The 16613-nt window shown below is 38.5% G+C and overlaps 1 protein-coding gene across 1 annotated transcript in view; it reads right to left on the bottom strand.

Moving 5' to 3' along the window:
* Positions 1 to 16613, bottom strand: part of LOC139469916 (ubiquitin carboxyl-terminal hydrolase 43-like) — a 52292-nt gene that overhangs the window by 23755 nt on the left and 11924 nt on the right. The window contains exon 2 of the mRNA XM_071252270.1: positions 2809 to 3126. Within this exon, the coding sequence (XP_071108371.1) occupies positions 2809 to 3126 (318 nt within the window). The remainder of the gene's footprint in view (positions 1 to 2808; positions 3127 to 16613) is intronic.

The following is a 16613-nucleotide window of genomic DNA, read 5'->3' as shown; positions in this document are numbered from 1 at the left end:
ACATATTTTTATTGCATATATAAGGTTTGTGTGCGGACTTGTGATGTGTGCGAAATATTACGCACCAGTCGGAAAGCGCACGTTAAATCTCCAAAGTAACTAACTAACTTGTGATGTCCGTGTGCGAAATACGCTACAGTCGCCTTATACACGGAGTATAGGATTTTGGGTTGATTTTTAAGGCGTGTACAGAGGGGTCGTCTTATACGTGGGGTCGCCTTATACACAGCGATATACGGTATGCAACAAGTTACATTATAATAATCAACAAACATTTGCCTTTTCATTTCGGACCAATTTCCCATATTAATGGCTGCATGGTTTGTTGCAAACATACCAGTGTGTGTTTTGATATACAAATGAAATGAAACCAAAGAGAGAACACAACAAAATATGAACATATTCATAAGGAACATGCCGGGAATCCCTCAAACATTCATTCATGTCACAGACACATGGTTAGTTAGTCATGGGTTGTCATGTCAAGACATGAGTTATCTCCCCTTCTCCAGCTGGACCAATTTTCCCCACCCACATCACCTCCTTACCCCACCCCCTCTGACAACACTATCTATTACTTCCCTTGTGACTCACACAATTACAATCTCCACCTAGAGAGAAGTTGAGATATGATTACTGTTATCCTGCACAAAGCAAACACACGCCAAGGTAAATTTAGGAAATACATGTAGTATGCATGGGGTTGGGTTGTTAGCAAGGGACTGGAAACACGCTGTTATTGTTTAAAAACAACCAATATGTTGTAACCAGTATATGAATGTCTACACCAGAAAAGGAATTTCTGTAAAAACATTCTGATATTACCCCTTCAAGTTTATACCTGGGATTTTGTTTAAAATGGTTGTGAAACATTTTGGGACTTTTCCTGGATGGGTCGATTTTAAGTGTATCAAGACCAATCCAATTTCAGAAAAGACAAGACAACCTCAGAAATATTATTCACATGAAACGCTTAATTTTACAAACTCACTTACCACCATATTTATCAAAGTGTACATCTTACATTTTACTTATTCAAAATTATCTGACTTAATGTACTGAAACAGAACATCAAATAAAAAATATATTGTAAAATTATCCGACTACAAATGTTAGAATTATTATCTAGAAGAATAACATTGGCCCCAATTACACTTGATGAGTGGAAGAATAAATTCAAGCATGTTGGTCCTCTGTGCTTGGATACAAACAAGCACATCAACAGAAGTGACATTTTGAAAAAATCTTGAGTCAAATGTCAGATTTACAATCCAGTTTCAAATGTATTAACCTACATTGTCCCTAAAACAGACATGATTAAATACTTACAAGTAATTATGCTCATCCCTACACCAATGGGCACGTCTCACGTCAACAGAAAAGCCATTTACGTAACCTATACGTATGTCACTTAGGAGAAATTAAAACATGTGAACTGCCATTTAAGACTAATTCAAGATCGGTAATGTTTATTTCTAGACCTGACCTGCCTTGAGAGAAGCATTTGTGATGGATGAGCACTACGAGGTCAAGGTGAAGTCTGTAATATAAGCTGTTCATCCCCTCTGCTGGCTGACACATACACCGTATTACCATATAATTGTCACAATTCTATCTTCCATTTAGACAGTTAAATGTGCAGACAATGTTTTCATTACAATCATTTGTATTCATAACAAGGTCATTTTGACAATTCAACAAACTTAAGAGCTTCTGTATCAACATGTATATATTATCGTCAACACTATTTGTACCAAAACCTTACCTTGTTGTTGGACCATGATTCCAATATAGAGTCATCAACAGAATGGTAACAGAGATCCAGATAAGCTATAGTGTTGTGGGTATTTTACCCATGCATTTTAAAATCATTGGGTATCAGTAATTCTATCTGGGTATTCCAATTTCTGTTACCCACTAGTTTTTACACATGTGGGTATTTAAGTTGAATATTTAAAAACACTATTCTTCTAGTCCCTGCAAACTGGTGTTGTGTGGGTTCGGGAGCTTTATAGGACTCAAAAATACCACGATACTTCCCAAATAAAGTGTGATGGCAAATGATCATGATGTAACTGTCATCATGGAGTTTGGCAAGGTTGACGGAATGCCCGTTTATAATTTCCAAATAAGTTGCTGATTTGCTAATCGAATACGCAGGGTTACTTCACAATATTTTGATGATACGCACAAGTTCTATTTTTGTAGCGTATCTGTAATGTTCGTTGTGTATTTGATAGGCTTGGATTTTATTCTACTGCATATTTCTGCATTTCTGATGCGTATTTTACGCAGATACACAGCTTATCTGGAGCTCTGGGTAACCATTCATCAAAAGACTCAGTGTCTTTGGCTTTTTGGAGAGTATGACTTCACAACACTTAAAGCAATATACCAGCACCATGATCATCATTGTTTGTGGAGTAAACCTGGAAGAGCTTGCCAAACTGAACCTGTGTTAGGAATTTAACCCAAGTCTCGGGTAGGCACCAACGCACCTGCAAGAGGTGTGCCACAATGTACCCATGTTAGGAATTGACCCCATCTCTTGAGTGCAACAGGTCAGCTCACCCAGAATAGGCTTGCCACAATGTACCCATGTTAGGAATTGAATCCAGTGCACAAGTACCACAATCCAATGCTTTAACCACCAGGCAATTCAACCGTCCCTGATTACTTACATCAGATAGCTCAGCAGCCTACATAGCTAGTAGTAGCATATGATGTGTCTTGCTGCACATGAAAACTTATCAGATCTAAAAAATGATTGTGTGGTTCACATCCTAATATATATCCTAGAATACCAACCTCAGATTCTGGTATCCGAATGTCCTTTGAAATCCTGTGTCGTAAGTCTCTGACTGACTCAAAAGTATTCATACGCAGTCCTATTTTCAGCTGTTTCTGTCCTGAATACACAACATTGACAAAGACTGGTCGAGGACATTTCTGTGGAAGCGGCAGTGATACACACAGGTAAGGGTCAAATGTGTTGCTGTGTTTCCCACAGTGGGGACACGTCAGTGACGACCGATGGAGCCCCTTGAAGAGATGTGACACAAAACTTCCCTGACTTGAGGACAACGCCTCATTGGCCAACTCCTCGTCAGGTCGCATTGCTGTATTCTGAAACAAAAGCAAACAATAACAAGTGAGTTTTAAGACACTTTTAGCAATGTTCCATAATATTGTGGTAGAGAATCGAAAACCCGACCTTAGATGAGCAAACCCTTTGGCTAAAACACAAGTTATAGAAATCTCTCATTTCCTGTTCATAACAAATAACGGCCAATTAACAGAGTAATGTTTATTTTGTTTTAAGTTTATGTTATTATTTTGCTTTTCACAAAGCTTCTTCAGTGCCACAACTGTCATAACTCTGATAGCCTAAGTCTCGGCGCTACAGTCTCATTGTGCAATGGAGGTCTGGCTTCTGTTAAACAAGTATGTTTCACTTTGATATGGAGCAGGCACAGACGCCCTGATTAAGGTAATTGTTCCACAGATTGATTCTAACTAATTGCCCCTGGCAAGCAAATTGGGAAAAAGCTGTTAGTTTGTACAAAACAAAGAGGGATTTTGAGATTGCATTTAAAGGAATAAAGCTTTAAACCTGTTCCTATTTATTGGTCTTCTATCTTCTATCTTTTGGGCGGAGCTGTGAGTGAGTGAGTTGGGCTTATCGCCACTTTTAACAGTATTCCAGTTATATCGCGGCGTGTCAGCTTAATGTGGGAGGAAAGTCCGAAGTGAGGCAGGTATCAAACGTTTACCACTTCGGTGAAACCCACGGGCACGGGTGTGGTGCTGACAAACCTAGAAACATAATCGGGGCGAACCGGGATTTGAACCCACAATCATAGGTTTCTGGCGTGCCTAAGGGACGCAACTCTATACAGCAAATTGCAACACCTTAGACGACTGGGCCACACGTGCCCCCTGGTGGAGCTGTGTCCCTGGCCCCATGTCGAAAGCTTGTGTAAAGTGAAGTAACTTTCAATCTAGTAATCTAAGGTGAGGTGAGATGAAATGAGGGTTGATGCTGTGTTCAAGATTACTGCACTTACATAGCCACATGTGTAAGCATATGTGGCTGCTTATGTGACTAATGTTGGTTTTTTAGTTCTACCCCAACAATATGTTATGCCGCAGCTTAACATAAACAGTATCATAACTCCGAGATGACCAGTGCATGTTTTATTACTTTAATGCAGAGCACCAGGCAGGGACACAACAAGTACCATCTTTTAAACTCTTTTGGTATTACCTCCGGGCAGATGCTCTAACCACTTCACCACAGACACAGTCCCCTTGATGAGTAGGTTGAACTAACACAACCCATGAATAAGATGAAATGTACTGAAAAAGTTTAGGAAGCACAAGTTAAGACCCAACTGTTAAACTCTGCACTCAGCAATATTCCAGCTATATGACAGTGGTCCGTAGACAATCCAGCGATTGACATCATGATCATCAATCTAAGCAATTGAGATACGATGACATGCATCAACCAAGTCAGCGAGTCAGACCACCTGATCCCTTTAGTCGCCTCTTACGACAGGCATAGTTGCCTTTTACAGCAAGTATGGGTTGCTGAAGACCTATACTCACCCAGATCTTCACGGGTCTCAACAATATCTAAAATGCACCATGGCAAGAGGCATCCCTTTAAAACTGCTTATTTGATCATCTCCCACCCCCTCCTCCCTCCAGGTAATCCTATACACTCAGATGGTCCCTTTCCAATAATTTTGTCTGGATCAGCGCTTCAGATACAAATGTTCCCAACATTATTGCCCAGACAGCTGGGTTCCTGGTATATCAGGGGCCAGACTAACAGGATTTCACTACACCATAGCATGTGAATGAGACACTGCACAAACAATCAGTAAAATATATAGTAGGCTTGTCCACATGATTTGTTCTGCAAGCCCCATTCACCAAAATATGTCAATAACTGATTCTGTACATTGGTATATGAAACCATCACAACAAGTACCAAGTAATCTCTATAAATAGCTTCATTAATGAATTGGGATTCATTCACAAGTGTAGCTGACTGGCACAACTCCCCTCATCTCCATGCCGTGTCCAATTCAAGCCGCTGTATCATCCATCAGCATGTCTACAGCATCTATGTCTACAGTAACATTGATCACATGAACCTTCACAACCCATCCCATCTCCACTAGCCAACAATTACATGGCCCACGGAACATTCCAACTCCGCAAAGACGCTTAATTACAAATGGAACCGAAAAACGAAACCGATGTGTTTGAGCTTGGTCTGATGACTGCCACTAACAATCAGACCAATTCCCTAATCTGAAAACCAGCTATTTAGCAAGTATTGAGCCATAGACAAATCCATCATTCCAATTCAGCTTATGCCGAACTTAGTTTTCCAGCAGGTCATCCTTAGATGCATTGCAGAAGTTTGAGACGCCAGGCATCCATATCTTTCAAAGCAACATCAAATTTAACCCAACATACAGTCTGTGCAAAAGACTTTTGAGACTACCAGCCCAAACATGGCTCTTTGCATAATTCTCAGTAGAATTTAGGGTTATTATGTGGATTATTAATAGCTGAGCTTACTGGACCGAACAGAATTTTACTAGATTCGGGGTTCGGACTAGTGGCTAAAGTTGCCGATGGAACATATACATACTAGGGCTGGGACAATACACCAACTGTGCAATCCGATACATATAACAATACTTTTTCTCATGATCCGATATGTATCACAATACCTGCATGTGCCCTTATCTGTTGTGCGCAAGCCATATTTTAAAAAAACAAGATTGCCAAATACCTTGCACACTGACAATTTACAGTTGGCATTGTCAAATATCCCTGTCGTTTACAACAATGACCACTTGCAAATTTACTTTTGCGCTGGAGTGATGGACTAATTTTGAAAAAGGGCACCATGAAATATAAACGTGAATTTAAAAAGAAAACTGTGTCATATATTTTTTTATTGTTACAATGGTTTGTCATTGTTTTGAGCATACATTTTTCAGGCAAACCAAGATGCTCCTGGAGAAGTAGCTTCAATAAGAACCAAAAGGGAATGATTGTCTTACAAAGAGCTAATTAAGAAACACCATAGCCATCATGGGTGTCCTGACAACAGTTCAATGACCTATAAAAAAGTGACCTGATTGTGGACCAAGCAGCAGCCTGACATCCACAAGGGTGGCAGTTTCATGGTCCATTGACTCAGTTCAGACTTGACAAGAAGGTGTTGTGTCTGTAACTTGATGCAAGCACCCTTAAGTGTCAACACTTATTTCATCTATTTCACAGAGTTACCTGAACAGAATAACAGTCAGGTAAACTGCTTGCATATCAATGACAAAGTTATATGGACAGTGACTCTCCAATTGTGTGTGTTAGGTACCCAGGTTGTAAACCCTGAAGCCAACCTTGCTAAACAGTATATATCAAACATAAAGCACACAATAGGTCACACACTGACACAACTGTTAATCTGTCATGTATACACTGAAGGTGAGGTGAAATGGGGTTTAATGTCGCGTCCAAGATTATTGCACTTATATAGCCACGTGCATGTACGTGTGTGTGTGTGGCTGCTTGTACTAGTCCGGACTGATGCCGATTTATAGTGCTAGCTCACTGAGATAATATGCCGCAGTTTAACACAAAAAACCCACTCAGACACAGTATACTGCCGACCAGTCCTTGTTTTAGCCCCTTAATGCCAAGCGCCAGACAGGGTAACAACAAGTACCATCTTTTAACGTCTGAGGGGCGGTCAGCTAGCCTAGTGGTTAAAGCTTTTGCTCGTCACGCCGAAGACCCGGGTTCGATTCCCGACATGGGTACAATGTGTGAAGCCCATTTCTGGTGTCCCCCGCCGTGATATTGCTGGAATATTGCTAAGAGCAGCGTTAAACCCTACTCACTCACTGACTTTTGGTATGACACGGCCGGGGATCAAACCCCAGACCATCCGCTCTCCGGGCGGACGCTACACAACTAGACCACAGACGCGGTCATACCTATTGTGCTTCATGATGACTGTATTGCACATGCCATAACAGATTAACTATAGTAATATGAAAGAATCGGGTATTCTTTACCTTCTTTTGAGTGGCATATTGTACATTCATATCAGCTGGTAGGAAGCAGTCAAAACCAGTGTTGTGTAATAAACATATCTTTTTTATCACTGTTTAGAACTTGCATAGACCTGCATGAACCATATCTTGAACAAGACTGTATTGTAGAACAAGTGTACAGCAATAAACTGGTGCAGTTTCCTTGTTATACTCCCACTGACAGCTACTGAATAAGCTATAATTCAGCATGTAGATGGAGTGGCAGCACATAGTATCCCACACAGATGAAGTTGATGTCATATTTCATAGAACATCCATAGGGGTACGCTTTACTGCAGAGCCTTTGGCCCAAGGCCTGCAGAAATAGGACTTGTCATTATTTGATGTGGAGCATCGGCCAGCCTAGTGGTTAAAGCGTTCGCTCGTCACGCCGAAGACCCGGGTTCGATTCCCGACATGGGTACAATGTGTGAAGCCCATTTGTGGTGTCCCCCGCCGTGATATTGCTGGAATATTGCTAAAAGCGGCGTAAAACCATACTCACTCACTCATTATTTGATGTTAGTGGCCATGTGGCCAGTCAACTCACACATATGTTTATGCTGTAGTTCATTGATATTGCAAATTAATATTGATATCAAGCTAAACAAGCAGCACTGAATGTATTCACTTGTGGAAATCCATCTCCTCTAGAGTAGCATGCACCACTGTTACAATGTGCTGCATCCCACTCAGTGAGCCCTATCTCATGACTGACATGTTTTATCAGCCATACCTTTCCTAGGAATTTATTCAATGTCTAGCATGATTAACCACCATTTTCAACCTACAAAAAGAATTTGGAGCAAATGTTTTATCCACTAGGTCACCTTATGGAGCTGTTTAAGGAAAAACAACAAGTAAAGTTGCTTAGAAACTGCCAGGAAACTACCCACTTTTAATCAAAAGTTTCTTCTTGAAAGTGATCTCTATCATGGTCTCAAGTCTGACTCATTTCAAAGACTAAGTGTCAAATTAGTTCCTTGTGTCAAATTAGGACCTGTCTCTTATCAATACCGATAACCAGAAAATGTCAGCCTTTATTAGATTATCAAACTTGTGTACTGTGGAATAGATAACAATATTCATGAAAGTCTTGGCATAAAAGCCTGAGTTTCGTCAAGGATAGTATGAATATTTAACTGAATTTTGATACACCAGATTCTTCTGATGACCCAAAATTGTCTTTCCAAATACCAAAGGGTATGTTCACAGGGCCAACCACTACAAGATATTTATCAATGGTTGTAGCATAGTTAGTATCGTACACATGTGTGCACCTGACCTGGTATGTTTACTACAACTCACTATCGAACAAAGTCCTCCACACAATGTCACGGCCACACACTCCATTGCTGCGTGCCTGTGGAGACACTCGTTCCTAGTCATACTTTCAAAACAATCAAGGGTAGAAAACATTCAAATGGTTAAGGAAGCTGTGTTAAATATATACATCTTCTTACAAAGGCTACACCTGAAATAGTTTGCTAGCCTGGGGCAGCTTGCCAAGTATTTAAAGTATGCTTATTACTTAGATAAGAACTATTTTCCGTTGAGATGTCATAATAAATGGTGTAATGTCTTGCCTTGAATGCCACACAGGTGTGTCTCCTCTCTTACAGTAAACAGGCACTTAATGGCAGCACATTTAACATATCAGTAGTACACATCAATCATGATACAATGTTACTAAACGATAAAGTTCATATATCCAGCTTAATAGGTATAACAGAAGGTTTGGTCCTGCTCTACATAGTCAAATAAACACAAAACTACAGTCGTAACCCTCATGATTTGCAATAGGCATGTGCTAATATTGTTAAGTTGAAAGAATGACAGGTGGGACTCGATCTATGCAACAATGGTTTACAACCCGAACAAACTACAACTCTTAACATTCTACCTAGAAAGAAACTAAATATTGTCATATCTTGAAAGCCCATTAGGGTTTAATCCAAACATAAAACAGTCTTCTAAATTAAGGAGGAGAGTACTAGAGTCTTTGGAAGCGATCTCATGTTAAAAAATATAGTTTAGCTGTCAAGAAATAAATACTTTTGTTGAAAACCTCAACGCTATTTTGATCCCCCTTAATTCCTACACTATAAACTCAGATTCAGTCACAGAAGCCATAAGTTGACCATGACCCATCTGAGAACAGTCTACATGCCATCCCCAGGTGATGAATACGACCATATCACACCCTTTCAATCACAGCTAATACTGCATCAGTCCTGTAATGTGAGGATGAAGAGGGTTAACAGTTTGTAACAACCATGGTGACAGAAGTGCCAGCCAACTACCCCCTCAAGTTTACAACAAAAGCGGTGTGACAATACCTGGGGTCACAAGATAAACGCTTTCTCAGTTGACCTGAGAACTAACTGTAATAGGCCTGGGAAAAACACCTCCAGTCCATGGAAAACCAGCATGAATATGAATGATCGCAACTGAAACTGCTATCTGGTTTTGTTACCAGGCCAAGGACTTCAAATAAAAGAGACATTGTTGAGGAGCAAACACACAAGAACAGTTCAGTTTCAATTCAATATCATACAGACAGGCAGTCAAACAACTTATTTCAGTAACAGGCCAGTAGCCCATACTACATGAACTTGGTATGATAAATCAGTAACATAGAGCAAATTTTAAAGAGAAATCCACAACCTGTTAGTTTCCAAGAGTTTGAGACTTTGAAGCATGTTAAGGGCACCAATGAAGAAATAATTTTCAATATCATTGCCCACTCATAAGACATTGTCCTTACACTGTAATTTCAGCCTTCAATTTCCAGTCATGATGCAAACAAGTTTCTTAGACTGTCCAAGACTATCCTGTTGGGTAGCAGGGATAGAAATGAGCAATAGACTTGTTTGACCAAGTAAGTTCACCCAAAACATAAGATATGCCAAAGAAAGAATTGAAGATTTTTGGAAGGTTTGAGACAGCTGGGGTGGGCTGGGGTGGGCTGGGCTGGGATGTGGCATGTAGAATGTGAGGTCTGTGCAACAAAGGGTTTGAATCTGCCACTACAAACTACTAAATCCCTCCCAAAACATTACAAACTAATCTATACTGAATATTCTTGGAAATATTTTGTCTTAAGACAAGTTCAGAGCACTAGTGTAAACCTTTTATCACTATTCCTCAGAGCTTGTAGCTTGTCCAGCTTGAACAAGACGAAAATGTTTACTGTTACATTTTCTATCCTTTTTACTCCATTCCAATTTGTAGCACAACTGAAGCATTGAGAGCTGGTTTTGAATTATAGCCTTCAAATGCTACTTGTCCATGAGGACTACTATCACGGGTCCCGTACAAGCGTGAATTTCGAAGGCTTAACAAGAGTTGACCAGTTGGAGTTATCTCATGGTCATCCTTGAAGGTGTTACCATAGATCATCTCTCTATTCAGGCTTTTAGACTTTCGAAGTGAATTTCCATCCCTGAACAGCAGTATAGGCAATTACTAGTTTCAGCTGTCATTTTGAAATAGTTATGCCAAACAATTCTAGAGAGATGGAGCTGATGCAAACAGGGAACCAACTGGTTGTCAGCAAAGCAGATGGATGGCTCCATCACAGGTACCCTCAAAATGACCACGGTCATCTGGGGTTATCTGGACTATTTCAAATCTACTTAAGTGATTACCCTGTCATCTAATAACCTGGGTGTAGTTCCCATCTCTTTCAGTTCATGACCTTTGACCCACATGTCAAGGTCATCTGGTTTACCAACATTAAAGCAATAAATAATATACTGAAGAACCTGCTTGACCTCCATGAGTCAGTTTCAGCTCAATGTAATAAAACCATAGGTCTTTCAAATCCAATTGGGGGTGTCATAAAAGTAGGACTGAGCATATTCAAATCTGACAGACACTACAAAGACTAATATGGAACCAATAAATATGTTTCGGAGATATAAAGGATTGGGGATTGATTTGTTGCTTGATGAGAATACACCAAGAACCTGAACAAACCAAGTGAATTCGGGAACCGTAACCAGAAAGAGAGGAATGGTTTTATGCTGCTTTTAGCAAAGGTCCTGCTATATCATTGTACCCAATCCAACCCAGTCTCATATATTCAAGCCATGTCATATAGGGTAGACCAGAGTAAATCACTCTACCTAGAGTTTGGCATCGAGTGTTCATGCTTTTACCAATAGACCATCCAATTTTCAGTAAACACATCAAAGATATTTCCTGATGTCATCACCAGTGAAATACATAATATTAGTAGCCTTATAAAGCAGACAGCCTATACAGGGTATTCCCTGACACAAACTATTGTGTCCTATACACATAAAACTGAAGATTGGATGCAAATAATATGCACTGGAAGTCCCAGTATTGATGTTTGAACTGGATTGGAACTAATCCAATTGAAGCATTACATAAGGTTTATTTGATTTCTGTTCTGATGTGAAATACAATCAAATTACAAATAGTCCAAGTCAGATTTTCTACAAGCAATCACTAAGTTTATCTTTAAACAAGTGCATCCCCAACTAAAATAAGAATATGGTATTACATTAACTTTGTATCTTATTGGCTGTTTGTACACTGGTCAGCCCTAGAGCCCACTAATGTTTATTACTGAGAGTCCCCAGGAGTTGTCACTACACAAGATAAGATCCCTGTACTTTTCACTGGTTACTACAAGCAACATTCCTTCATGTCCATTGTCAAGATCGTTACTGAGTGGAAAGAGAACATCAATAAATGGACAAATGACCAACACATGGTCAAATTAAATACATTCTTCAACATTTCAGATAAACAAACATTAATATGTTAGAAATCCATAAAGTATGAATTAAGATTCCTTAATTTTTATCATTAGTTTAATGAAAACTTGGGGTCAGAAATTAATTTTTATTTCTACGTATCTACAAAACTGATGTGCTACAAAGCTGTCATTTATCAAATGTTAAAAGCTGTAGTCCACAAGGAAATGTCATTTGTCCTCCCTGCTTTCTACTTTGGACAAGCAAGCTAAAATTAATTTTGAACTGTGCATAATATGAAAAACATTGCTATGTAACTTTCTCAGAAGTGAAAGACAATTAGTTTAGATCTTTCTTAATATCTTTCTTGAAATACATTAGAATTGTAGAAAATGATGCATGTTCATTGGGATAAAAAAGCATGATGTAGGACAATGTAAGCATTCCTCTTATAGGGTAAAGTGATCTTCTCTCCCATATCAATCTAATCAGTTTCGGTGTGCTTGATATAATCAATGTTAAAATTATGTTGAACATAATGATAACGGCCCCAACAATACAACATATAATAGATCCATACACGATATAAAAGACCCATGTTTTATACATACAGCTTTATAATCTATACAACAGGTCCATATTCTACACAAATGCTTCAACTATACAAAACCTCATAATCCATAATCTACACAACAGATTCCTATTCTATACAACAAATATCCCTCTCCGATACTCTCTCTCTCTCTAAACAAATATATTATAACTATCAACTCACTCAGCATTCACCTGATGAGGCTAGTGGTAGCTCCGAAGTATTGTGACAAAGAATAAAAGACGTTAATATCCATAAAAAGTGTCATGTATTCACATCACAAAACAATTGAAAATGGCAAATTTCTAATAGTGCTTATGATCCCTTAACTATCGCTGACATCTATCCATACTCTATACAACAGATGCACATATATATATATATATATATATATATATATATATACATCGTATTTGACGTAATAAGCGCCCAGGGCGCTCTCGAAATGAGAAATAGGGGGCTCTTATTTGAATATTATTTTGGTGGAAAAAGCAGAGTTGAAAGATAAATTCCATGGTTTATGCTGACAGCCTGAAATGACAGATATATTTTTCTAGAATTTAATTGCCAATAATTAAGGGTGCATATGACACACGAGTGGTTATTATATACGCGAATAAATACGTCTTGTGAACATTCATCAATCGTAAGGGGTGCTAATTGGGATTGTTCACTAGCCAATATATTAGCAAATACCGCCGTGGGCGCTTATTTGTGCCCGGGGCGCTTATTACGTTGAATACGGTATGCATTTGTATAAAGGAAAATAACATCTACTGTATCAACCTCAAAAAGCATGCAATACCAAGGAAGCACTGAAGCAGAGAGTTTACAAGGTACAAAGAGAAGTATGTTTGGGCCAATGTTTACATTACAGAGCAGGGATGCTTTATGTTCTGTGCAAATGTCAATGGTCTGTAGCAAATACAATATATCGTCTGTGGCATGTCAAAATAAATTGAACTGGCCACCATCTGACTCATATGCTTACAGCACTAACACAACAATACATTAACCATATAAATAGATCACAATATGCAATACTGTCTGCAATTCCATTTGGCATTGATTGTTTGATGGGACAAAATTGGACAAAACCACAATGTTACAAACAAAACTGATATTATGTCCCTTTGTGGAAAAACAGACATATTTAAATATACTTTAAATACTCATCAGTGAGGAAATTAGAACAGTGGAGATATTAGTTGGGCTTTTATCACCTAGGGATCTTGAAGCTAATAAAAGTTACTTGGGGCAGTATGGAAACATGTTGTACAAGCCATCATTAATAACTGTGTCAACACAACTTACAAGAAGAGTATTGTGTTTCAGTTTCATTGGAGAATTTATTATGTTGTTGACAACGCTACACAAGGCACTAAAGAGTTCCTTCATGAGAAGTGAACGGCTTTCCCCTCAACCTAGTCTGTCTTACAGACCCTGATACAAATATATATCAAATACAGCCCATGCAAGTCTATAATGTTTGGCAAGTCTAGATCACTGCAGTATCAGGAAATGTATCTGAAAATGAAGAGAGTCACTGGGCTCCTTTTTATTATATTTTTATTAAGATAACTGAACAACTGTTTTTTTATGTACTATATGTTCATTTCAGAGACTATATGTTAGTCTACCCCTCAACCATTCAAGCCGACAAAACAAAGTTCTTCCTGATTTTCATCCCAAGGAGTACAATTTCACCTACCAACATGTTTTCAAATATTAATCATGTTAATCGAGTTGTTATTCATCACCAGAGAGTTTTTCTGCTTTATTTATGCCTAACAGGGATGAAAATTACCTTCAAGCCCACAATCCCAGATCAGTTTTGTTGATGCTAAAGTATCTTTGGGCGCGCAGATTTTGGGGGGTATTGCTATATATATGTTATCACTATTTGGGCTTGTTGATGTTCCTCGTTAATTTCAATAATTGCCTAACCCCATGTGAACAGACTGCAGTGTGTAAATTGCACTGATGTACTCTAAAACTACATGTGAGAGTACTGAGATCATACTTTACTCTACGAACAGATTGGTACGCAATCATACATATCACCTACTCATGATGGAGACATCAAACACCCTGGAGAGTATAACACTTTATGACTTGAATGGAAACAATCATATAATTGAAAATGAATTGCCGTATTTTTGTCTGATTACATAATTTCTATCTTGACTAAATATCCTTCACTGCAGGGAGACTGAAGTACATAATACAGGTATCCTTGTGGTGCATGACACTTTCTCATTCTTTCCCAGTTTGCCTATATGCATAAATCTGTATATGGCTGAGTGCTGAAAAAACGAAACTTTCACTGATTCACTTGCAGCCTAAGAAACAATATCAATTTTTTTAATAGGATCTATACTAGATCTGTGCTACTACTTAATTTTTCAATATTTTCTTTTATCTATCATGATAATGAGTGCCTCCTAGAGATAATTTCTACAAACACGCACTTGTGTTCTAAGAGAAAGGTTCCCGAATGCACAAACCTAGCAAGCCTATATGAATACTAGCCTCTCATATCAGCAGACACCTTGTGTGGTGATCATCGGAATCTTTGAAGTAGACATTCAGGGCTGATATCCATTTTTTTGTATCATTTTCTGTCCCTCAACTCCAAACCCACACTATCTTGATGTCACATCCCAGACAGTAATAAAACACTAATTAGACGTCCCACATGATGGATGAACATTTCTCCTGGCCAAATCAATCAACTGTTGATATGATTAAATAATCACCAGATTTTCTTACATAGCTGAACCAGCAACCTGGGAACGTACATGTCAAAAAACTCATAGATTAGATGGAACTCATTTTCTCCATGGCTGTTTTTCAACACATCTGATCTTTTCAGCATGTCCCTGAAGTTTTCTGATCAGGAACACACAAGAATAGACCTTCCTTGTTCTTCAAACAAAACATGACTTTGGAATATATCATATTTTTATGGAAAAATAGTTTTATCCTTTGGATTTCTGCTGAATCTAAAAAATACTGACCAAGTCAAAACCAGTTTTTTATTGGCTTTTCTTTATATCAAGGCCTTGAATTTGGAACAACATAGGATACAGCTGAAACTGTGCCAATCAAAGTACCAAAGACATCCCGAATCAGCTTGTGTACATGGAATCTGAAAGCACTGAATTATGAGCAAGTAATTCCTGAAGTCTCCTAGCGACATCTTCCCCCGCATCTTGCCGGACCAAACCTCTCTTACACAAACAACATGATCATGATGATGACAAGAGTTTAACTTTGACCCACTGCAAACATCTCCAACCCTCCATCTCTGTCAACAGCAAATCTAAACACATCCATATCACCACAAATTTCATACCGAGGCAGCAAAATTTCAGCTTCCTTAAATATGCAATGCGAGTTATTCATATTAAGGAGGTTCTAATTTCAAAGTCAACATTTTGTTTGGGCATGTGACTAAAACATGTTTAGCAAAAACGTCGCTTCGCCTTGTGTAAACATGTTTACAAAACTTATCAAGCCCCATGCAGCAAGCCCAGTTTTTCTCACATCTATATACAACTCCCTTGGATTGAAGGTCACGGCCAACTGAAAGTGACACTTATCCTCACTGTCTGTATGTAGCATTCTTCCTAGCATGTGTTAATTAAACCCTGTCAATGACCCAAAACAGTGATGTCAATGTCTACTAACAGCAATCACCTGATTTGATACTAGGTTTTCTGTGTTTTGAGTATGTCTGATGAAGGAACATAACACTTTATATTTGGGGTACGGACATGATATGGTTAGTATTTCAACAGTGCCTGACTTAAACCACAAACCTGACGATAGGATAAGGTTTGTTTACAATGAAAATGTTTTAGCAATGCAAGTAAAAAATATAGATCACAGCATGCACAATACAAGAATTATTTCATAAATGCACAATAAAAAAAGGTTTGATTAAGTCTTGCAGAGACCGACAGTTTACATCACAGGATCTGTGTGAAGAATGCTTAACTAAACATGTTGAAGATGTTTGTAGAAGTCCTCTAGCATTTTCCATCTTTCAAACTCATTTTACCTGTAATCACGTTTTTTCTTTAGATGTTTTCATGGCTTTGGGATATCAGCATGTGTACTTTATGAAAACTAAACAGACTGTCAAAATATTTGGCACTT

This window comes from Haliotis cracherodii, unplaced genomic scaffold (assembly GCF_022045235.1).
Source record: "Haliotis cracherodii isolate W230 unplaced genomic scaffold, xgHalCrac1.p SCAF_2, whole genome shotgun sequence".
Taxonomy (NCBI): Eukaryota; Metazoa; Mollusca; class Gastropoda; order Lepetellida; family Haliotidae; genus Haliotis; species Haliotis cracherodii.
This window is presented reverse-complemented; position numbering and strand designations above follow the sequence as displayed.